The sequence below is a fragment of the Rissa tridactyla genome, chromosome 1 (assembly GCF_028500815.1).
Source record: "Rissa tridactyla isolate bRisTri1 chromosome 1, bRisTri1.patW.cur.20221130, whole genome shotgun sequence".
In the NCBI taxonomy this organism is placed as follows: Eukaryota; Metazoa; Chordata; class Aves; order Charadriiformes; family Laridae; genus Rissa; species Rissa tridactyla.
This window is the reverse complement of record NC_071466.1, coordinates 152,641,204-152,666,556: the sequence shown is the minus strand read 5'-3', so window position 1 is coordinate 152,666,556 and position 25,353 is coordinate 152,641,204. Positions and strand designations below refer to the sequence as shown.

General features: G+C 39.9%; 2 protein-coding genes across 4 annotated transcripts in view; both read right to left on the bottom strand.

Annotated features, from left to right (window-relative positions):
- Positions 1-1,223, bottom strand: part of LOC128904668 (sodium- and chloride-dependent GABA transporter 2) — a 47,254-nt gene extending 46,031 nt beyond the window's left edge. Inside the window, exon 1 of the mRNA XM_054189333.1 lies at positions 1,137-1,223. The gene's annotated coding sequence lies outside the window, so the exon portion shown is untranslated. The remainder of the gene's footprint in view (positions 1-1,136) is intronic.
- A 2,550-nt stretch (positions 1,224-3,773) lies between these two features.
- Positions 3,774-25,353, bottom strand: part of KDM5A (lysine demethylase 5A) — a 50,940-nt gene continuing 29,360 nt past the window's right edge. The window contains exons 18-28 of one of the 3 annotated variants that reach the window (XM_054189324.1): positions 24,322-24,436; positions 20,723-21,078; positions 20,091-20,229; positions 18,975-19,154; positions 17,300-17,461; positions 15,746-16,297; positions 14,803-14,946; positions 11,192-11,351; positions 10,680-10,900; positions 8,117-8,527; positions 3,774-5,684 (exon numbers count right to left, since the gene is read on the bottom strand). In XM_054189324.1, the coding sequence (XP_054045299.1) occupies positions 5,472-5,684; positions 8,117-8,527; positions 10,680-10,900; positions 11,192-11,351; positions 14,803-14,946; positions 15,746-16,297; positions 17,300-17,461; positions 18,975-19,154; positions 20,091-20,229; positions 20,723-21,078; positions 24,322-24,436 (2,653 nt within the window). In that variant the 3' untranslated portion in view covers positions 3,774-5,471. Of the gene's footprint in view, positions 5,685-8,116; positions 8,528-10,679; positions 10,901-11,191; positions 11,352-12,471; positions 12,532-14,802; positions 14,947-15,745; positions 16,298-17,299; positions 17,462-18,974; positions 19,155-20,090; positions 20,230-20,722; positions 21,079-24,321; positions 24,440-25,353 lie in introns of those variants that run through there. The other 2 variants (XM_054189323.1, XM_054189325.1) reach the window with 2 other exon arrangements.

Here is a 25,353-nt window from a genome sequence, read left to right as displayed (position 1 = left end):
ACAGTTCTCAACTTCTTACAGGGACGTTTGAGGGAGAATGATTTTAAGACACGTTTTCCCCCCTTTTAAAATCTTTTGTTTCCAACATACAAAATGACTGTTAATGTACAGCAGTTCTTTCAATCAGTCGCTATTTTCAAAGGTATGCAACATGTCCCTAGAATGACGACAAGGCATGTCTGATAAGCGATTGATGAATACCTGAATAGTTTTTGCTTTATTGTGCTACAACTCTCTGTTGTGCTTATTCTAGCTGTTATTAGAACACCACAAAATAAAGGTGATAACTGTCCTTGGAGACCTGCCTAGTAAACAGCCTACTGTTGAATGAACAAGGCTGTAGCCTGCTTCATTTCTCCTAGAAGATCAGATGACCCCATTGATGCTCATTCATATTACGCCTTTCTTCCAGTGTGAAGAACTGTGTACAAAAGGACCATGCATCAATAACAGTGACTTCAACCAGACCAGCCTGGACTTGTATCTAGATGTATGGGACTGACACAACTGCTCAGTAACCCAAATGGAGTTCAGGTATGAGCAGCACTTGCAGAAGCTTGGTTCTGCCATCTAGATTTCCACACATCTTACAAACATCAGTTCAAATAGGTTATTTTTTTTCCTTTGAATCTTAGATACCACAATGGTATCTAAGATACCATTCATTCACAATGGTGAACGGACCCTAGGAAAGTGTCTGTATGGAGGATCATTTTCTTGATGGATTGTGATCAACCCTTCTGCACATCATGCCCATTCAATGAAGAGGAAGAAATAGGTAACTACAGGACAGGGGGCCTCACTCTGGTCCCTGGGAAGATTACAGAACAAATCCTCCTTAAAGACGCATCCAGGCCCACAAGGGATAAAATGACCGGCAATAGTCACTGCTATAGTGCTAGCCCAATCTGGCTGCGTTCTGTGATAAGTCCTACGGAGCAGTGGCCATTTACCCTGACTTACAGCAAAAACACATTTACGGAGTGGATGGACACCCTACAAAGGGGGTGAAAAACAGGGTGGACTGCTGTGCTCAGACTTTAGTAGTCAACAATTTAAAGTCTAGAAGGTGACCAGCTGCAAGTGGAGTACCTCAGGTGTTGGTATGGGAGACAATACTCTTATGTCTTACCCACCTGAGTGATGGGACAGAGCACACCCTCATCAACTTTGCAGATGATGATGCAGGTAGGACAACCCAAAACAGGGGAGAGGGCTCCCATTCCATTGGATCTTGACTGGCTGCAGTGATGTGCTGATGGAAAATTTATTAGTGCTGCATCTGAGAAATAATAAACCAAGGGACCTGAGGCTTACAGTGGACACACTAAATAGGAGTCAGCAGCGTGTCACCTTGCAGCTATGAAGGTCAACCCTGTACCAGCTGCAGAGCACGAGCATGGCCAGCAAGTCAAAAGAAGTTATTTTCCCCCTGTATTAAACACTTGTAGGCCACAACTGGAGTACCATGTCCAGTTTGGGCTCCTCAGTACAAAACCAGTCATTGACAAGCCTGAAACAAGTCCAGCTGAAGACCACCAAGATTGTTAGAAGGCTGCAGCACACTACATGGCTCAAGGGAGGCTGAGCTGGGTTTGTTCAGCTTGGAAATTAAGGCTGCAAGACCTGCAGTCTTCAACTACCTAATGGATGGTTACAGAAAATACAGAGCCAGATTCTTCAGGCAAGATACAGCAAGTGAGTATCTGACTGTGCATCAGACAAAAGTTTGAAGATGATACAAAAAGGGGAGGGGAAGACAGAGAGGTTCTTGAATGCCCATCCCTGGAAATACTCAAAATTTGATTGGGGACAGCCCAGAAAAACTTGACCTACTTTCAAAGTCAGCCCTGCTTTGGTCAGGACATTGATCCAGATGACCTCCAGAAGTCCCCCCCCAACCTAAATTACTCTATGATTCTAAAACTGAAAAAGATCGATGCAAGCTTCACAGTGTGGCTAACAAAACACACAGGTATCAGTTTGTTATCTTTTGCTGTGTGACTGTATTCCAATCACTTCGGATAATTTCCATCACTTTTACCTTAAGCCCTCATTATCAAGCAGTCCAGGCTGCACAAGCATTCAGGTACAGATGCTCTGTCAAAAGCATAAATCCTAGAAGTAATGGTACTGAAGTTCAGGAGTGATGTTTATGCAAGTAAAGCTGCCCAATTCCAGGCCCCAGTTATTAAAAAAAAAAAAAAGCTGTAAACTGCATGGTTTGGATAAGATTTACAACTCAAGTCCTGGCCATTTTTACTTCTAAACAGCTCAGGTCTTTTCTTTCACCTTTTGTGTCAGACACATGAAGAGAAATAACAGGAGCAGTGGCTAGTATCCTTTGTAAAATACAGTGTTAAGACATGTACCTTTCTAGAAACACCAGCGGAAATTTTGTCCCCAACACATGAGAGATTTTTTCCTACAGCTGTGGCAGATCTGTAAGAAAATTATTTCCTTAGCTTAACTTTGGCTTGCTTCTTTGCATATGTTTTTCTAAAAATTCAAAGCCCTAAGATCTGGAGACGATACCACAGCTTTAGGTTTTTCAACCACTAACTACATATCTACAGATTTTTCCAAAAGTTAACATTTATTCATAAGTTCATACTATCAGCAAACCTGTGAGAGGAATTATGCTCTTAAAAAATAAGCTTAAACAATAAGATGTAAAGCTAATAATGGTCTTCGGTTTATGAACACCTTACCCAAAAGCAGATGAGACATCCATTACTAGAAGAAGCGTGGCAACCTCCTTTCAACAGTGTAATAAAGAGCCTCTCCATGTGATAATATGAAAAACAGCTACTAAAAGTGTGACCTTTTGCACATCACTTGCACATTTCTTTCTGTTGTTTACCCTTTTCTATGCTTGTTACAGGCAAAATGATTGACCATTGCATTGTATATCTGTTTGTTTCCTTCTCATTGTTACTAGTGCTGCTGTTAACATTCTCCACGACACATTTCTCCACAGAGAAACAGGAACATTCAATGCAGATTTACTAAAAGATCTCTTTTCCAGTTGATGGTAATTACATATAACAATGACTTTATCGCGACAGAGAATGTAGGAATGGTTAAGAGGATATGCTCAGTGGCTAACAGGATATGCTAACCATATTTTCCCTGTTGTGTCATGGATTCTAGGAGTCAGGAAAAAATACAGAACACTGGGATTCTTTAAGAAATCTTGTACTAGTCTACTTCTGGAACGATTAAACATCTGTGACAGATAGTCTATCCACTCCATATAGGGAAACATTTACGTAGTACCATCAGTTAAAGCTTGAAGGAAAGTAACATCTGTTTAAAACCAGTTTACCAAAACTAAGCGTACATTGAGAAGAAAAAAAAAATGTAACTGGAGGCAAAAAGAGGGTATGTCTAGCTATAGCATAGACTCCTTCATAAATAAGTAAACAAATAATACTCTTATGTTTGCTAGGGTGCCCGTTCAGCCATGTGCTCAACCACAGCTTCTTTTTGCTTTTAACACCATATTAGTCTTTAAGGATCAGGAATTAGAAGTCTGTGCCCAATTTGCACTCCAAGCTCCCAAGACTTTCTGCCCTCTGTCTTAGTTCTTTTTCTTTTGCACCATCTTCCTCTTCCCAGGTAGCAGGCACAAATAAAACAAACTGATAAAGTTAATCTACCTGAGCTGAATTTTTTTTTTTTTTTGGATGGATGGATAATTCTGCCAGATAAATAAACTTCCAAATATTCGAGAACAAGAGAAGGGACACAGAACAGTCAAGACAGAACACTTTTGTTTTTGTCAATATTTCTTTAAATCCCAATCCAGCTCCTAGTAAGACTGGACACTACTTACAACACTCCTAGAACTGCAGAAGAATGGAAACACAATAGGGAGCGAGTGGAGAGGGGGGACAAGACAGCCCAGTGGCTGGCTTCAGACATTCACATACACAAAGCCAGCATCCACTGGAGTCCTTAAGGCCCAGATGCCCCACTAATAGGAACAAACCCAAACACAAAGGTAGCACGTGAAATGTATTTACCTATTTAAACACAGGCAGCTGGTCAGGCTAGAATGGGGAAGGTAACTGCTAATTCCTTGTACTACAAGGAAGGAATGGAGTAAAAAAACCCAAGCCCACGGGCAGGTTTTTGCTTTGTGAACCTCTGTCTGTGCTGCTGGTTAACAGTGGTAAGTATAAAAAAATCAAAGAAAAATAATCTATTTATAGAACAAGTCAGTAGTCTGAGACATTTAGAAAAAAGTAAAAACAAGTCCTTCTTTAAAAATGGATTTACTAAAACAACTGTCACCCAGAATGACCCCAAGCCCTCTGTTCCTCTGGCAAAGCCAGGGACAACTTCAACCAAGAACTGTTGCTGATTGTACACTGGTACACATCCAGCAAAGCCAGCGGGGAGGGGGATTTGCGCTGCGAACAGTATCTGCAGACTGCTTGCTGGTATCGCTTGAGGCCATGCCCGTAGCCTGGTGATACTGGAAATAGTTGAGAGTTAAACTTTTCACAGAAGCACATGTCAGTGTAACCTCTGAGGTAAGTGGGCTGTCTTCTTTCCTTCCCATCCCTGGGTACAGATCACAGAAGCCGGTGCCCTGGGTGCTGTACCTCCTTGCCAGCTCCATCCTGCGTGAGACAACTTTAACGTGCAGGAGTGCAGAACTCTATGCAAAGCCTAGAACAGGAGAGGGCACCCCTGTGGAAAGGGAAGCACTCTGCTTTTCCCAAGCTCTGGTCTAGCTAGACATCTTCAGCAATGTTTTCTGGCCCTCCTCAGGACAGGAAGATCAGCTATTCCCCACTAAGGAAAAGAAAATTTTGCCTAGTAGAGTAGAGTTGGGTTTCTTTTTTGGTAAACAGAACCTTTGCTGATTTCTGAGATCATGAGCTCCTCTGCTCTTTAGCTACAAAAGAGAAATAAAAAGAAATTCATCCACTTGCTCCCATCCTTATAGTGTAGTGTTAGCTGCCTGGATATGGAGGCAACTTAACCCTCCCAAGACACTGCCCTACTCACTGGGTTGGCACGGGGAGGCAAAAGATAACTTCCAAAGTCACCTCCTGAGGGTAACCTAGCATGCCTAAAAGCTCCAGCCTATGCCCACCAATTCCAGGCCAGCTCCACTGCCAACATGTACTTCTAACACCCTGAAGTGTCTAATCTAACAGCCTCGGGTTTGCTCAGTCTCTAAGAGCAACAGCCACACTCCAAGATGGAAACACTCAAAGTCAAAAAACACTGGCTGGAGCTCCTAATCAGGCGGTGTCTGCATAGATGAGTCGGTACCACTGTGCCTTGACGTCCCCATTGTATGAAGGAAGCCAGCTGTAAGGAAGGGACCAACTCTGCTGCAGGTCTGTACATCCTTGGAAATGAAGCTCAGTGGCTACGTTAGCTTCAAACCCTCTCTTTCTGTAGGGTTTCAGTGGTCCATTTCCCAACAAGTTCCAGGCATTGAGTAGTTGCTAACTTGTCTCCTTAAGATCTTCCATTGGTAGTTTGTAGCTCAATAAGAAAGGAGGAGGTGGTGCATGAGCAGGGCTACTTGGTCCTTGTATTGGCTTCTTTGCACAGTTTATACAGATGTAATCCTCATTCTCAGCCATTTCTGGAGAGACACCAACACAAACTTGATGAAACCACTCATCACAGCCACCGTCACACTGCACCCAGTCTACCTGCAAGAGATCAGATCAGCAACACATTGTACATCAAAAAGACAGACAGACATCATTTCTATGAAGACAATACTATTTAATTCTATTAAATCCACCTGATATACCTAGAACATAAAAGCTTTTGGGCACAAATTAATGCTTTATAGAGCTTGTTTTAACAAGCTGCTTCAGTTGAACACTCTTGCAAGAAGCCTTGCCCATCCCAAGACCACTAAAGTACAAACATGCACTACTACTACTGAGGAATATGGTACTCAGCTCTCCTCAAATGAAAGACAGGTACGCTAGAAAACATTTAAAATAGGAGCTTGCTCAGGGGCAGTTTCTTCAGCATAGATGATATTCTACAAATACACATCCTAAATTACATATATCCCTTTAGACTCCATCATCAAGTAGTAGCTTTTGCAACTTAAAAATTACAGAAGACAGGACTTGATTACTGCCTTTGGCCACAAAAGCCACATGACATCAGCAGCTTTAACACTTTTCTACCAGCCAGATACCAGGTATACAGCTGGCCACTGAATGCCCAAGAAAATGCGCACAGACTGTACCTCCAAAGCGTCAGAACACTTCAGCAAAAATACTTCAAACTTTGAGCTGAATTTGCTACAGAATTAGGAAATGCATGAAAAGTAAATTTAAGCTTAAGCAGGAAAAAAGTTTAATTATTAGATTTCTGTAATGCCCTGAGTAAAAGTATGTGTTCATTCCAATCAGTGGGCAGAAACTGAGTTCAGCAGGATAATGAACACAGACTCTTAATTTTAATGACATACGCTAGTACAACTATAAAAGTTGTTACTACTGTAGTTTTGCTTTCACCTTAGAGGAATGCAAAAATAAAAATATATTAGAAGAGTAACAGCAGCAGCAAACCTATCTAAAAGGAAGAAACGTGATCAGCTCAAGATTTTGCTTCACTTTGTAGAAAAACTATTCCTGAATAAATTTTTAAAAGCAACTATGAACGGACACTAAGAATTGCAGCTTCGGTCATTACATTCCCGTATCTGCCATTTTTAACTTGTATGGCATTCACCTGTTGAATGTACAAAACCATGCCCAACCTTAAGACAGTCATTCCATTAAAAGCTTGGATTATACAATCAGGAATTTTACTCAGTTTCATTTATGCAAGTTTGACAAACTTGGTATGACCTTCTTTATAATATGAATTTAAAGGCACTCTCCTCCCTCTTGCAATTTCAATTCCTGTAAAAATATACCAACATAACCTAATTATCATCTGTAAAGAGAACAGTGGTACAAAGACAGTATCATCTTTGAGAGATTCATCTTCCAATCTAATTTCTAACCTTGGCCTAAGATTCAGACTTCAAAACTCATCTCTTAACTGGTCTTTTTAAGCATTCAGATGAACACTTGAACTTCATGGTTCAATTTTGCAAAAGAAGAAATAAGTTACTGGTATTTCACAGAATCACAGAATTGTAGGGTTGGAAGGGACCTCTGGAGACAATCTAGTCCAACCCCCCTGCCAGACCAGGGTCACCTAGAGCAGGCTGCACAGGAATGCATCCAGGTGGGTTTTGAATGTCTCCAGAGATGGAGACTCCACCACCTCTCTGGGCAGCCTGTTCCAGTGCTCTGCCACTCTCAAAGGAAAGAAGTTCCTCCTCATGTTTAGACGGAACTTCCTATGCTCAAGTTTGTGCCCATTACCTCTTGTCCTGAAACCTACTATTTGAACCTACTCTCTCTTGTGCAAGGCAGTGCAATATAGTGCCAATCCCACAGTGGGTTTTTTTCATCTTTCTAAAAAGCAAAAAAAAAATCCAGAAAAAAACCCCCATCTTTTTTTGACCATCAATTAGTCCATGTTGAAAGCTGACAATCAGAACAGGCAGTACCATAAAATGAAGCAGATCAAGTTTCTTTTGTAATAATCTGACCAGGTCTAAAATCACTGATAGTTTATCTCCACTGAGAAAAGTGAAGCACTGCAGTTTGTAGATACCTCAGTCTGCAACATCACTGTTCACAGACGGCATGCAAGAAATACAGAAAATTTATTTCATTCAGGAGTACCAAACATCCCCCACTTCTGCTCAGAAACACACTTAAGTCAGGAACATTTCCAGCTGAGTCACAGCATTGACTCTTTGAATCAGACAACGCATGTTGCATAGCTGGCAAAAAAATTACACAGCTTGAAGAGGTTGAACTTCCCAACCAAGACACAGTACCTTTTCCCAGATTCTAATTTTCCATCACCATCTTCTGTTTTAAAGTACTTAAGAGAACAAGCCACAGCATCTATGTACCTGCTCACATACGACTCATTCCTCTCTCATTTCCAATCACACCACTTCTGTTGCTCACGCTGTTCAACCTAATTACTAAATTTTACTGGGGTTTTTGACTTCACATGGAATTGCCTACAACAGAACTAAGCAAAAACTCACTTTGTCCTTGCAGGGCCTCTGGCAGTTCTGCGCAGCACACACAGCGTTCTCGTCATCTGACTCCTCTGCTCCTGACCAGTCATACTTAGAAGGAATATCTAGAACCTTCTTCTCTCTTTTTTTCTCTGTGCTCTCCTTTGCTAGTTCCACCTTTGCTACAACTGCCTTCTCTCGCTTTTTCTTCCGCTCCTCTTCCTTAGCCAGTTTCTTTGCCAGCTTGTTCAGCTCCTTTGTCTTATCCATGGTGAGTTTTAGCTTCTTCTTCTTGGGTTTTTCCAGTTTTTTCAGATCTTTAGATTTTTGTTTCATATCTCCAAAGAACTGCTCTGCTCTCTCCAGCTTTCGCTTCCGCTTCCTCTCAGAAGAGTCCCTCCCTCTCATTTTCAATGGTTTCTCATCCATGCTGTCATCCTTCATAGAAAAGGTGAAAAGAGATATTTTTTTTCACATGCACATTTCCATATACTGCAAACCTGTGGTTCGAGAGATGTTCTTACTTCCACCATTACCTTGACATTGTACGAAGCAACCTATTCAATGACATACTGTTACAAATTCTAAACAAAAAGGGGCTCAACTTTATTTTCACCATACTAGAAAAAAAGTCATAAGTGGTATCAACTGTGTCACAGTCCAATGAGTCAAAAATGTCCAGTGGAAAAAGTAAATCATCAGCAGGAGTAAGGAGGCAGAATAAGCAATAATTACAGCTCCCTTCTAACATTGCTTCTTAATAAAAGTTGAGAAGTTTAATCATGTGTTCGACGCTCTCACTTATTTTTCATCCTAGGTCAGTCTTGCCTGTAATTATTTTTGAGAGAAAGCAATTGCTATTCTGGAGATTAAGAAAGAGCAATTGGTGAATTCTTAAAATTTATCATCAACTCAAGCAAGAAAAGAAAGTAACAGATCTGTTATTTGAATAGCTTCCAAACTGGCACATATTGTAAATATCCTGGCGTCATTAACAACTCTTAAATGCCAGATTCAGATCAGAAGTGGGGCTTAAAATTGGCAAGCTCTGTCACTGCAGGTAGCGTCCACAATGACAAGTCCTATTTATATCTGAAAGATTCACATGTATAGCTCCTTTGTACAAACAGGACTGACTCAATTTCAGTTAATCCAGCTATATACTTTAACCTTAATAATTATTAATAAAGGACATACTATAAGCCAGTAAAAAAAGAATCTGTTTACTACACATTACTTAATATAGCTACTCCACCCAAAACCAAATCCTCTAAAGATTATTTTACAAGAGTCTACTTACTTTACGTGTAGATAGACATAGAAAAGTATTCAATTTGAAATGAGTAGTTCTGGTCAAACAACTATAAGGGTTAACCAGAAAGTGTCATAACACACACACACACACCCCTCTTAGCACCCCACCCCCCCAAAAAAAGCTATGTTCAGTAATATAACAGTATGGCATACTATTTATAAATTGCTATTTGCTGGCATTCAAACTGTTCTTCAGCCAATTCCTTGCCAAATCCATTACATTAAAAAAGCATTAAGCTTATGAAGTGAATTACTTGGGTCAAAACACAGTAAAGCAGTACTTCTTTGGAGGCAGGGTCTGCTTTATACTGCAGTCCTAACTGATGGCAGTTTGGCAACACTTTGACTTATCCATTGTATATGGATGGCACTCAGAAAATGAGACAGCTGATTAATGTGCCCACCTTCCATCTTACCTTAGTGTACGCTACCAAAAGGTCAAGAAAGACCCATATTCAATATATTTCCTGCCCAGTTCAGTAACATAAAAAGCAATCAGATACTCCATAACTACACATGGCCAAACTGACTCCCATCTTGAGGTGACAGATAAAAGGATGGGTTCCAGTACAGCTCTTCAGCACAAGAGTTTACCTCCTCTTCCAGTACATACCCCTTATTCACACATACCACTTAGCCACTCAGTGAATGAGGACAAGTAATTTGGACTAGACCTCAGAATCAGCACATAAGCCTGCCTCATTCACTGTCAGCTGAACCAAGAGATCAGCACGGCTTCACAGTATATTAATAAAAAAAAATGCTGTATCTGTTAATCTAAGGAAGAACAGGAACCTTATTACTAAATCATGTTTTATTAAAAAAAGGTGTTATTTTCCCAGTAACAATGGAAGTTCAGCAACATACAAGTACCAAGTTATATAAGCTAAGTGTATACTTTCCATCTTTCTAAATGTTTCTTGCAATTCTTTTGCAGATCAGTTCTGATTCTGAGCATAATTAAGAACAGCATTTCCTTCCCTAACCTTATCTTTTCTAAAATAAGGTTTGCATATGGAACTGCCTGAGAAAACTGTTCGAAATATGGTTAATTGTGGAGGACAGTGCTACGGCATGAGTGATCAAGAACTGAATTTTTTGGATCACTTATTCTGTTATTTTCTGGAATCTACTATTTCCTGGTTGAAATCATATCAAGTCAAAACATGTCAAGTAACTAAGCAATCAGCTACCCAAAATTATATATTTTTTAAAAAAAAACACCAAAACGATGTCATTTTTTTTCTATACTGAAATATTTCTTCAAGCTCCATACCTCCATGACATGAAGGAACCTGTCCTCAGAAGGTGGATGAGTAGCCTGTAAAATCCGCCAGATGTGCTGAGTCTCATCCAATGACACTTCTAGTAGATCTCCTACCATCATGAGATCTTCTAGCTGTGCTTTTGCTCCGGGTGACAGCTCCAATACAGGGGGCTCCAAACTGCGAGGTACCAGTGGACTCTTCCGAGGCTGCTTCCTTGGAGTGCTAGAACCTTTCAGACAGGAGGCAGGTCACAAAGATAAAAGAAAGATCAAAACCAAAAGAAATTGCATACTTTTTAACACAACTATCTAAAGGAGGGAGAAAATCCCAAGCAAAAGAACGGTGACACAAGTTTATATCTCAGACATCAGGAAATAACTGCAATGTAACTCTACTATACCTTCTTACAGACAACACATCCTCTACAACTAGCACAGGTAACAGAGCAGTTCCCCTCCTTATTGACTGCTCATCCCAGCTATCTGTTCAATTTTATCTCAATGTATGGAAAAGCAAATACCTTGAGAGCAGCTTTTAGAAGCAGACGAATATGCATGTTCAGCACAAAATGAGGGAGCAGTCCACATGTGTGTCACCACTTCCTCTGATTTAATGGGGATTTCCTCATCGCAAAACAAATTGGGCTCCAAGCTGCTAGAAGATTTTACACTGGCATTGTCCTGAAAAAGACCCACAGAAAACATGCAACATCTGGATCCAGAATATACCTGCTTGAAAGTAAATTCTACTAAGACCAACCAGTCTGCTGTTTCTAGAATCCTACTTTGAAGCACTCCACCAGAGACACCAAGACCACGTGCAAAAGGTACAAGTTACACCCCTACTTAAACAGTGGATGTCTCTATAGAGATAGGTCAATAGATTTATAGCCAGTTTCTGAGAAACACTTGACAGGTTTCCTCACTAAGCAGTCACTCAATTATGGTCCTCAGAAGTCAACATAATGGCAAGAGGCTGACTCTTAGCCTACATATTTTTTTTGCTTGAAAATGTGACTGCAAGACCCTAAAGAATGGTATCTTCAGTAAAGAAGGGGTATGCTGAGTAAATAATGGCTACTTATACAAAGAAGTGATTAAAGATCTTACAGTTGAGGAAAAAACAAGACGCTTACAGGCACAGCAACAAACTGTAATCAGATGGATGACCACACAATGGCAAACAATCAAATGTTGCCCTGCGATTGGGACTTTTATGTTAGTCTTAAACCATTTTAAATTAGGACCAAACACCAAAAGGAAGAGGGCTGTAATACCCGAGACTGTTGTGAATATTTTCGTGAACAGAATAATGATGGCATCGGCTTGTGCTCAACGCACGGTGTAGGACGGCTGCTTGGTTTTCAGATGTATCACACTGAAATGGGACAAATGCCTTCAGATGCAGATGGATCCATTAAGAGGAGAGAGATCAGGAATCTCTCAAGCAGCAGGAGAAGCTCTGTTTGACTTTGCATTACATTAGGCAGAAAATCCAGAGAAGGCACAAGCCCACCTGAGTAGATTCCCTGATGTCTACTTAGTACTTATTTGTCCCCTCTTTCTCCTCAATCCTGCAGGTGAAATTAATAAGGATAATCTCCTCAACCAGCTGTCTATATCCATAGTGCTTTCCAGAACTTATATACCCCATCACATTTGCGATGAAACTGATCAACAGTTTTAACATACTTAGCATGCTGTGTAAGACTGAAATCTTTCAGAAAACAATAAAATAAAAAAAAAAGAAGCTGGCTTAAAAGAAGAGAAAGGCTGTAGAGCAGTTATTGACAATATTTACCTGAAGATTAGCTGTATGGGTCCCAATATGGCCAACTCAGGAAATTGTACCACCCAGACACTGTCATTTCATGACATAAAAAGGGAATTTAAGAATAGTAATCTCTCTGGCTTTCAGTTACACGTTTAAAAGGAAGTGCACACTAATGATTTCAGTACTAGAAATCGGAAATTCAGAATTAAATTGCCCAGATGAAACTAGAATATATACATTCAGAAAGAGGAAGATATTTCTCCCTACATAGTAAAGGTTATATGTAGTACAATATCTTGTTCTAGATATCATATTATACTAGTTTAAAGAAAGTTCAGGACTAATAGGGAAATTAATAAAAAGATATCACCATTTGTTGGCTATAGGCAACACAGGTGCAAAGAAATGAGAAAAAACACAAGACAAAAATGAAGGCAATTAAAGGTGAAGAAAATAAGTAAATTTGACCAAAATAATATCAAAAAATAATATCAAAATAATATCAAAAGTAAATTTGACCAGTGAATCAACCTGACTGCTTGGAGTAAGTCTTAAAGAAGTCTAGCTATTGCACTCATAATGAAGTGTTTGCTGGTAAGAGTCATGTTTTAACTACAAGAGGCACAATATAATCAAATAGGCTTTTTCAAATGTGTTTTTGTAACCACTGTTGTATTTGAGATACCCAAGACAGTGGTTTTTGAAACACAGTTTATGGACCCTTAGGTATCCAAGGATTACTGCTACAGCGTCCACAAGAAGTTATTAAGATCAAATTCATACATGATGTATCATAATCTATAATTTATTTTTTTTAAAATACATCGCTCCACTGGAAAAATGTTTATAGGACTAAAAAAAACCCAATCCTTGAAAGCCAACAGTACAAAAATAATTAAATTCTAAGCAACTTTGCTATACCTTTGGAACTTTGCTGCTTTACTTTTGTTTTTTCTTTTTACTGCCTTTTTTTTCTAGTTTAGAACTGAAGAATTTTGTTGCCTGAAAATTTGTCTTCTATTCCAACCACGTTAGTTGACCTAACAAAAGACATTTCTGGTCCCTTATCAGCTTTGACAGATTTTTACTTTTAGGTTTTTACAATTACATAGAGTGATAAACATTCAAATCAAAAGGGTAAGTAACAGATTTTGAAATCATGACAACGGAATCATTAAACAAATGAAACCATGCTCCTGCAAAAACCCCAGATCCTGACAAGCATATGCCATCTTTCTCGACACATGCTTTATCACAGCCTCAGAAAATGCCACATCTTTCAGAAATGCCTTATTATGACTCCTGATGCAAACAACAGTTTGGAATTTTTTTTAAATAAAACTAATTTAATTAAAAGTGGTAACATCCCATTGCAATGTACTCTTGTTGGCATTTCACATGGGACTAAGACAAACGTGTATTTGCATAAGGCTGCGTAGAAATAAAATACTAAAAATAGGAGACTGAGGCAAATCATACCTGGAAAATTTGCTGTCCCTTTATAAACCAGAAATTCTGCCTTTGAAGAATTTACGTGAACATTGTCTTTTAAGTTAGATACAACACTATCCCTGAAAAGAAACCACTGCATAAGAAGAAAGAGTGGCATTGCTTTTGTCTCTACATATATCAAAAGGACATTTCAGAAGTTCTGAAGTGAACTACATCACACTGAGAACACCTGGCTCTCTATACAATTGACTTTTCTCATGACAGTTAAAATATTTTTAAATTCTAACTCCAGTTACAATTTCTGAAATGAATCCAGACACAAATTTCCAACACGATCCATTCATCTAGTCCTGAGTATGTCCACACATCCAAAGTTGAACAGATGTACCTCCTTTATATTAGGGTTAAATGATTAGAAAGGTATGAAAATTTGAAAGAAGCTCTGGCATCAGGAAACTTCTAACAGGGCATGCAGTTTTCAAAGACTGATTTTTTTTTTTCGCTGTAGCCAAAACTGTTGAAGAGCTCTCCGTATAGACGCTTACTCATATTTATGATTCATAGTATCTCTGAATGGGGCATAGAGACAACATTCATCCTCTATGTTATTATAAATACAAATCCCTTGAGAGGTGTATCTTTTTCCTTAACACTAAAACCCACCTTTTGAAGCTCAACCACAGGACATTTGGAAATTTTGAATAAAAACATTACAAAACTTCCCAGTAGTCCAGAGCTGAGACATTCAAACAAAATCGAGAAGTACCTCTTCTGCAACAGCAGCCCCAGCAGAATATGCAGAGACAGCTCAAGATAAAAAAAAATATTCTGAAATAAATTGAATTAATAAAAGAAAAAGGTGCTCTGGATTAATTCCACACAGACAAGCCACACTGGATTACTTACCTTTATGTCGTAGCCATACGTCTCCCTGATATCTTCATCAGAGTCTGTCTCTTCATCATCATAATCCAAAGTCTGCCGCGGGGATGAGGATACACTCCCTATCACTCTGTTAAAGGCCGATTGCTGGAAACTAGTCAAGTGTCCCTAAAAGGAAAATGTAATAAGAGAATTAAACAACAACATTTCCAGTAAAGTCTATAAAAAAGCTGAGTTACTAACAAAGAACACAGCGGTTCTTTTGGCCTGAGGATAACTGCCTGGACAGTCATAGAAAAGCCTAGTTACAGCAAGATGTGAAGAAAGATAGGGAAATATCCAAGGAAAAGGTACTATTAGATTTTATTTCCATGTTTATGAATAATAGTGACAAGAAAGATCTATATACTGCTGCTCAGTGCTACCAAATTATAGTCTATGGTGGTACAAGCTTCTTCAGCACAGCTTCATCTGATTACTGGTCTCAATCTCAAGATGAAGGAGTCAGCCATAAAAGCACCAGTGATTGCTTATAGCCCTTGCCAAGATTTATTAACAAGACACTAAAGGCCTGAGAATCACAATCCATGAGAAATTATAAATATTGAGACCTTTGGTCCTGTCAAGATGGAAACAGCATTTGGAGACCAAAGTAACCACTGCTTTACACATCTTCAGGCCCTTAGACAGCTCTTATATCTGAACCAATGCTTCTTACAAGTACCTTCAGCAGTTGCTATTGACAATGAGTACAAAGCAACGCGTCGGTTCCTGGAGCAGCGTGTAACTGACTGAAGCCAGCCATAGCCTGAGGCTAAGGAGCACTGAATTAAATAATTTTGATACGTCTAATTCTCAGCTTTTAACTGCCCTCCCCTCTTCCCCAAGCTTCTCCAAGAAAGATATGGCATTTCAACACACTGAAGAAGGACAAGCACGGTAAGGAACAAGATAGCCACATCCCTACCTGCAGGTCTGGGTTAGCTGCTGCTTTCTGTAGCTCTGCACTGATTATTTTCTCCGTTTTCTCTCGTGCTGCCTGCTCCACCATGCGCTGGCTCAGGACAGAAAGCTTAGCCAAAGCAGAAGACAACTCATCAGTGGCCAAAGCCTGCCGTGCTCGGTCCTGCCAACTCATGGCACGTTCTGTCAAGCACTGCAATGCCTCCCCTTCTGGCAGCCGTACAGGCAGCTTCTGCAGGGACACCAGCAGAGACAGTATCGTCTCAAGCCGTGGCCTTCGAGAACGCATGCAAAGTGGACACAGAAACTTCACTTCTTTGGCCTGCCAACTAGAGCCCTTCTTCTGAGAACTTGTTTTGGGAAGGGGCACGCAGCCACTATGAAACCAGTCTTTGCACAGCTCACACTGTAGCATGAATCCACTAGCTGTTTTGCGGCAGATACAGAATTTGACTTCTTCGATCCGATCCACCATAGTCATCTTGGCCAGGTTGGCTGCCCTGAGAGCATGCATGGCTTCAATCTCCTTCTGTTCCCTCTCCTTGAATATAGCCACCTATCCAGCAAAGACAAAAAAAAGTTCATGACCTTCACAGCTAAGACATCACACTGTATTAGTAATGCAGGAAAAGAAAAAAAGAAGTTATCTTCCTAGTTAAACTAGCCCAAAATTTAGCAATCGTGATCTAATGAAAAGTTTAGCTAAAATACCTCCTCCTCAATCACTCATTACTCTCCTAAGTCCTTCTGACAGAGATTCTATGTAAACATTAGGTAACCATCTCCATAGCTACAAAGTTTCTGAAGTTCATAATTAAATCTGTCATAAGGCCACCAGAAGAACAGGTTTTGACTCCAGGAAAAAAGTCAGAATCAGTTCCATCTAATTTGTGTACCAAGACAATGCAGATGAGCATTGTTTCAATACTGACTTAGCACCAGGAGCCACTGAATGACCACGCGTCTTCCTGAAGCAGCTTGCATTTCCTCAGTGTCTCCATTCAAGTAACTATAACAAAGCATACTAAGGTAAAACAGACTGTGTACAAGCCACATTAATGAGTTTGCATATATTTTCTTTGTTGCCGGAGAAAGGGCAGCCAGATGACAGCAAATTCCTCTGATAAGCCGCATCAATATTCACCCAACAAAAAAATCAAATACAACATTCCTTCCAGTCCAGTTTTTATGGCCAAGCACGTACAGACTGCCCTCAAAATCAACCTAATACATCTTGGTACTGCCTCATCCCACGTTATTTTGATCTGATTTCAATAAATGTTAATAATATTAGATGAACAGCTACAGATATTAACCCAAAAGCAGTTAAGTCTTACACATAGCCCAATACATATTAAATAGAAGCACTTACACTCTGAACTGTGCTTCTCTCTACTTTCACTGCAATTAAAGCTGAACTATATTCTTGCGTCAAACATCGTATTATGAGATATTCATCTCCGTGAGATTAATTCATCAGTTCTTCCATAAGGTTTCTTCTATACAGATCAGAGACAAACCCACGTAATAGGAGACACCACCTTTCATTGCTCCTTACCACAGCTGCAGCATCCCTGGCCTCCTCCAACCCATCTTCCAGTTCACTTAGGGATTCCAGGTCAAGATCTTTCTCCTTTTCCTTCTCCATCAACTCCTTTGCCCTCTTCCGCCTATTCTTACTGCTCCCATAAACACCAATATCAGTCCGAGGGCTCAGAACCTGTAACCACCAAGAAAATTTACACTGTCAGAGCTAAGGATGCCAAGAACAGAAAAAAAGTTCTAATCTATAATGTTGTTATGATTTCAGGAACATATATGAGAACTTTAATAAAATCATTACAACAGTCACCAGAGAGCAAAAAATATTCAGTAATCTAACACCTTTGATATCTGTCAATTAATGCTAGGAAGAGGAGAAATAAACAGAAAACAATACAAGTATTTAATACATACGGAATTTGAATGTAATCAGCACCACAGTGAAGTGGCAGGTCAACTCAAAAGCCACTGTTTTCGTAATTAAATTACAAAATCTGTTCAGATTAAGTTGCAGTACATATAGCTAACTGAAATACTGTACACAGTTAAGATACCAGTAGTATAAGATTCACTTCAAGCGCTTTCATCAACTGCAAGTCTTAAAGATCTGTCATGATTTCATATTTACATCAGCAACTTGGTGGCTGAAACAAAACTAAAAATATGCTATAAGTCTTTTAGTATCAAACATGTGAGCCTGCAAAGCATTTCTAAGGAAAAGAATTAAATTTTAAGTAATCTTGATTAGTTGGAAGGCATACTTAAACACAAAATCTAGCAAACTAAATTCAATATAGAAAATTTCAAATTAATACATTTAGGAAAACAGTCAAATGCAAAACCAGAATATAGCAAATAACTAGTCAGGCAGAATAATACAGAAGAGAAAAATTTGGACCTACAGCGCATCATAATCTGAACAAAAATCAACATGATGTTGCAATAGGGGCAGGTCCCATTGGGAAACATTTAACAGCAGTATCCCCTTTGAGACACAAGATGTAATTATTGCACTTCACATGGCCCTAGGGAAGCCACAGTGAGAGGATTCTGTCTGGTTTTGGACATCGCGCTAAAAGTGAAGACAAACTGCAGAGAATAGCAACAAGATAAGAGTATGAAAAATACAGCCTACAAGAAAGCGCTGAGAGAACTGGAATTGTTTTCCCTAGAGAAGGGAAGCCTGTCAAGTAGATATGATAAATCTTCACACACATGAATGATTTTTATTAAAACAAAGACAGTGACTACATTCATTGAAGTGAAACAAACAGTAGCTGACTTAATTTTTCTTACAGTTACACAGCGTATAAAATATCTAATCTATTTTCTTAGAATCTAAGCAGTGGAACTAGTTGTAACATTCACCAATTAAAGACAGCTTCTACGTCCATTTCAGGCCTACATTTCTACAATTACAGACAGACATCCTTTTCTTTCCCTCCCAAAAAGGAGAGCTTTAATCTATTTCTTCAAAAGTAACACTTGAGGGCGTCTATACATAAAACAAGACTTGCCAGACTTTTTGCCTTTTTCATTCTTTTAATCTGAGAACAGCTGCAGTTTTTTATTATATTCTATTCTCAAATGGAGCTGTAATCTATTGTAATTGAACCAGCCGTTCCCTCCAGACCATGGAGGGCCATCAAGATCAGGTTCTGAAAGTTGACACAGAAGTGCCTGTTGCTCACCTGTAACAAACTGTAGCTCGAGTTCTTCTTCAGGAAGGTTCTTCCCGTGCGCTCTCTCCAGGCACGTGCTGCAGCTACCTGTGACTCCAGCTGTGGCAGGGCATCCAGACGCACGGGTATTGGGCGGCCTTTGGCAGACAAGCTCTCCAGTTGCTCCAGGTAGGCATAGTTGCTTCCATTCTGAGGTAAAAGAAATTTTTCTAAGCCAACGATTCCACCATTGTAACAGTGGCTAGCTTAATTTCAAGCCATACACTATTTTCTCACTGACTAAAAGAGAGTTCCACAGGAAAGGAAAGGAAGTTTCAATATTACTGATATTTTAAAAACTCTCTCAGGAGTTTTTATTTTAACAGCCATTCTGACATGGCCAGCTGTCTTACAGAGCAAGACAACATTTCATTTCTAGATGGTTGTCACAAATGCTGTCTGCTTAACAGCAAGCTACAGTATCTGAGAGTTGTACAGGGGCTGATGTGAAATCAATTGGGATTCTCACTTCAGTTCCCAACAAATATCTGATACAAGAACAGCAGCTGCAGTCCAGAGATCAACACCTAGGAATATCACAGAAGTCATGTCCCGTATGGATCAAGTTACATGGGTAGAGCAATAAAAGGGGGGAACTACTGAACTAGCAATTTCACAATTTCACCTATTCCAGATAGAAAATTTCAGTCATCAGTACTATTAAATCTTACACCATTTTGGGAAGAACAAAAAAACCCACGCCATTTCTATAGCCAGCTCCAAAACTGAAGAACTGTAAGCAGAATATATTCCACTGCAGGTAAGTATTTCCAGTGACAGTATGCAGAACAGTTTCAACACCAAAGCCCTTTGAGAGTTACATTTTTATCACAATGAATCTGCCAGCTTTTAGATCCCCCCACAAAATGCATTGAAGGAAGGGAAACAGAAACTAGATAGCCAATAGGGAAGCAGCAGCACAAAAAGATAAAGAAATTCAAGCACACGAGCTACAGTAAGCACATTTAACAGCTATAGTAACGTTTCCCTTCAGGTCACCTTTGCGAGTAGAGGGGCTAGGAATAAAGATCATGTCTAAATAAAAAGACGCAAGCAGAAGATTCCAGTCCCTGCTGTAACCCCTACCTGAATGGCCTCCACTTTGGCTGTCCAGTCTCTAGCCCGCTGCAGGGCTTCTTTCAGTGCCAGCACATTGGGCAGGTAAGCAGGGATGTTCTTTGCTTCATTCACGATGCCCTCCAGAGCCATCATACTTTGGCGTGGTCTAGAGTAAGAAAAACCCAATTCCAGCCTTGTCTCAAAACGCCAGTCAACTAAAGACATAAGTTTGACAGGCTGGTGATGCAACTTCATCGCTACGCTGCGGTGTAGGATACCACGGCTCTATTCTTGGAGGGTGCTACTTGCTACCAAATAACAGGAGAGGTGAGAAAGCTGGTGGACTTTGTACAATCAAATTCAAAAGGGCACAGCATCAGAACTCCTTAACACCGAGGAAGCTATCTTGTGTAGCATACTCAGTGTTTTTTGTTGAAGGGATGAATAGCAAAGACAGCGGCAACTCACAGCCTCCTGCCACTGTGCAACATGACAGGGAATCAACGCTTTTGCAACTCAACAACCTCAACTCCAACTCTTGAGCAATCAAACTACTGGGAGGTACAAAAAAGAACTACAGCTTCACCACACTCCTGAACAGAGGCTAAGAGTCCCTGAAGTGTGTGATCTATAAGAACAGTTTGCAAAGGAACACTCACCTGGCCTGCAGGCAGACCTTGGCCTTCTCCTCCCACCTCTCCGAGACAGTAAGCAGCTCCTGCAGCTCAGCCATGGCTTTCTCTACAGCGTGGTGTGGTGCCAAGCCCACGCCCGAGTCAATCAGCTTCTTCATCACATCTAGGGTGACCCTCTGGGGATCCAAGAGGGTGGACCTCACCTCATCCAGCCACCGTGCCTGCTGCAGTTCTTGCTTCAATCTTGGCAGTTCAGGAAGTTCTACATAAAGGCCAGAGCCCATGTCTATCAACTCCTGCAGCTTGGAAGAGTCTGGGATCTCATCCATCATAGCTTCTTGAGCACGCTCGTGAAATTCTTCCACGTCATCAAGCAGATTCTGAAGTAACATATAGTACAAATCAATTAGGAAAAAACACACACAGAATAAAAAGGGAGAGCTGACCAAGGGATCAGTCAGCTGCGAATTTGTATGTGATCATCACATAATCAGTCAGAGCTTCTACACGGAATGCCGGCTAGTCTGTCACAAGCCATCAAGTCTGACACATTAAATAACAGACCGTCTAAACTCATTTGGCCTAATGTTCCATACACTATGCACGTTAGGTGGATGAAACTCTGCACTTAAAATAGTACAACTGCAACTAACTACAGCTGCCAACAAAACAGAATATTAAGCACTGCCTGGTCAACATTAATTTTAAAATAGTGGGGGGAAACAATCTGCAAATAGGATTGTTCCTTCAATCTAGTGTCAGGGGCATTACAGTAACGATGGTAATACACAACAGAGCACGACATGCTGAGGAAAGCCAGAGTTATATGAGGACATGAATACCAAAAGATCGTTAAAGTAACAGTGGTCAGGTTTTAAATTACTATTTCCTAAAGCAGTCCCTCTACTTAAACACACTTGGGTTTTATCTAAAAAAGGAAAGACATGAAAATGCAAAATCCTCTAATGAAAGGAGACAATTTCACAGAAATCCAACTGCACTGCTGCAGTTGTCCTCATCCTCATGTTTTGGCACTGCAATGAAAAAATGAATCAAAGAAAGCAAACAGACGGGAAAGAATCTCCGCAGGAGATTCATTCAAGGACATTCAATCAGTATACTCAATTGATTCACTCCTGAGTCTCTTACAAAGAGATGGGTATTTCCGATAGCAAGTCAATGGCACAAGGAGGAGCAAACCCTGCATTTCCTAACCCTTAGTTTACTGTCCTTTTTGTCTAATGCTGCTTTCCATGAGTGTCTGGAAACCAGCAGGCATTTACAAAAAAGAACAAGATCCACATTATAGGATTTTGATTTAGGGAACATATGCTGAATGCTTCATTGTGACAACAGTAAGTTATTACTGTTTAATAATTAATAATGCCTTTTGTGTTAGAAAATACTCATCATCCAACATGGCAATTATTTTGCAATTCATTACAATGGATAATTGCACCCAAAAGCCAAATGCCATGCTGAAAGTTAGTGAGTGCTTCGGCATAAGTGATCATTATCTGACTTCTTTCAGAAACTAAGAGACTATGGTTTGTAACCAGTAAAGTGATAATATTTATTTTATTGGTTAGTGATTATGTTGAAGCTTCAAGAACAATACACATGCACAGAGTACTTTAACAGAACCAGTTTCGTAAGGCTGGAGGGGAAGATGAGAGACACTATCTGGGTGAAAATGCTTAAGACAAAAATAGGAATTAATACTGTTGAGTTTACTGTATGCCTTCAGCTCTGTCATCTACTAATTATGTCTTAATTAGAAGCAGGTTTTAAATACACTAGAAACAGAACTCCTTTGAGAACAACCTTATAGGTCTAATAATAGATGATGATAAAATTTCATGAATAAATATTAGTAAATATTTCTGGTTTGTATTTGGAAAGAAATGTAGTAAAATCTTCCTATCCTACGAGGATGATAACGTGCTTTCCACTCTATTAGCTGCTGGGAAACACATTAAAGGACATCTTTGAAGGATAAAGATTGGAGTCAACAGGCCTGGAAAATCCGTATCCTGGAGTTCTATAGTTTTCTGAAGGTACCTGTTTTCAGCAACAGCATGCCAGTATCAAAGACAAGAATAAAGTCTAATATAAAGTCTCTCCATGATATCAACAATGATATCTTAAACACCAGTATCTATCATATGTTTGGTTATGTAGGGGTAGCTGCACATATGGTAATGTTTATAATTTTAGGACCTCAGTCTAGCACTATAGACCATTCTTCTTAAAACTGTATCAGCACAGAATATGTGGGTTAATAAACAGTTAACATACACCTCAAGAACCATTTCTCAAGGTAGAAAATCTTTATTTATTAAGGGTGTTTCTTGAAGGAGTTTTCCAGAAGTTAGTTAGTAGGCGAAACACTATTTAGCATTTCATCATCAGTGACACAGAAACAAATTAAGATTACTGCTGAAAACACTTGCTATGATACGACTGCCAGAGTGATAAATGATAATAGCAGCCAGAGGAATCAGTATGATCTGGATTACTTATTAGTCTAGATTCATTCAAAGACAGGTGAAAAGATATATATGAAGGACAAGAAATGCAGGCCATGCATACAGATTAAGGGGGCTGCAACCAAGAAAGGAAGGCTGAGAAGTATTTACTGAACAATTGCCAATGTGGTACTGCTTTCCCTCTCCCCTGAAGCAGCACACCGATATAACCTTCAGAAGTCTCTACCAAAACATACAAAGGGTACAATTTAACTGCAAATTCCACCACTACAGATAGCATTAAAGATGCTGGAATAAGAGTAACTGGTTCAGAAAGAGAAAACTGGGCCGCCTGGACAGTGACAGGTGGGGAGGACCCTTTATCTTGATTTAGCTACAGTGAGACCACCACATCTGACCACGTCCATTGCAACGGGTACCTTAAAAAGTGTATGCATAATCAAGTAAAGCGCCCTGTTCCATTGCCTAAACGCTGACTGCCATGTGCAATACCCCACTCTGTCTCAGATTGCCACACAAGAGAGCTAGGGTATTCTTCCAGAACAGTAATGGAGGCCAGCTGGAATACTTTAGAGCATCTCACAGGTCACTAGATATCCATGCTCAGGCTACCAAATTGAGCCCTACGTCATATTCAGCTGTTATGACTACACCAGCAGAAAAGTACAAATGCCATCGTTGCCCACTTTGAGACATGTTGCAAATGAGCAGGAAAACGAGCAGGAAATACGTGTTACCATTCCACTATGGACAGACAGCAACACATCATCAGCAAAACTTCAATGACAACAGCAAGATTACCCAGTAAAGCAGGTAGACACTGAGCTAGATGTATCCAGAGTATCTTACTTCCTTTCTTGAGGCCACAGATATAACTACAAAGCAACTACTTGCTTTACATTAGAAGCTAGAAATGAAACACCCCATTAAATCCATCTCTGCAGTGCAGCACTCATTCTTAGGGGAAAAAAAAAAAAGTCTTTCATCCTTTACATCAGGCAATATTATCTGTTTCCCAAAAAAAAAAACCACCCCAAACTAAGAACCCACAACCCACCCCCCCAAAAACCCCAAACCAGAAAAAGTAAAGAGGATAACACTAACAACGTATCCAAGGAGCAGATGCAAACTTACCTTTACTTGTCGGGCCTGGCTGATAACACAGGGCAGGCTAAACAACTGCTGTACAAATGCTTTGAGCTCCTCCATAGTTAGCTTGGTCCGTGTCCTTCCACTATCTTGGCTCTGTCTGCTGTATGAATGGACATAATTAAACAATATTACGTGAGAACGATGATGATGATTTACTCCCAGTGACTGAAAGCTATCAAGATTACTGAGAAGTTACAAAAAACACTCCACCGCTTGAACTCAAAAAAAAAAATCAAGCTCCACAAGAATTCCAAAATCTTGCAAACTAAATTTAATGTAACTCCTCTAAGCATCTTCAAGTGAGTTTACCCTGCTTTTCAGAGGTAGGAATGTCTAGATGATTTTCAAATTGGGTTTGTTCCAAACAGGTAGAAGAACATAGCCCCAAAAAGCTTGCTTCAGGCAGCTCAAGAAGTTGACTGCTATGACATGCACTGACAAGATGTCTCAGGTATGTAACAGCAGTAAGCTCTGAAAAGAAGTCTTATTTCCTAGAGCACACTCGCTTGCAGCCAGAGAACTGTTGAAACCCTTGCAAGAGGAAATACTGCTACCAAGCAGGACATGTTCTGCAAAGATATTTCCATTAAATATCACTTGCAGCAAGTCCCACTGAACGCAGTAAAAAACTTAAAAGTGACACACTGCACAAATTAAACACTTGGTATACACATCACTGACAGGCACAGCAACTTCACAAGCAGGACAGATTTTTAAATACTGAAGAGCTGTTCCTTGCTAATGAATCTACATTTTATTACTATAGAAACATTAAAAACAAAATCCAATCTTTCAACCTATGGACTTAAATTGTAAGAATAAAATTCAGATTAATGATCAAATATAATTACACACTACCTAAAACTCAAAGGGGAAAAAAAGAATACTGCAGGCTTTGACTTGCTCTGACTGCTGTGCCTCCAATACTCCTACATGAGAGTGAATGGGGTGCTGCGCTCCAAAAGACACCACTGCGGGAGGAGACACTCTTTGCAACATGGCATTGGCATTCCG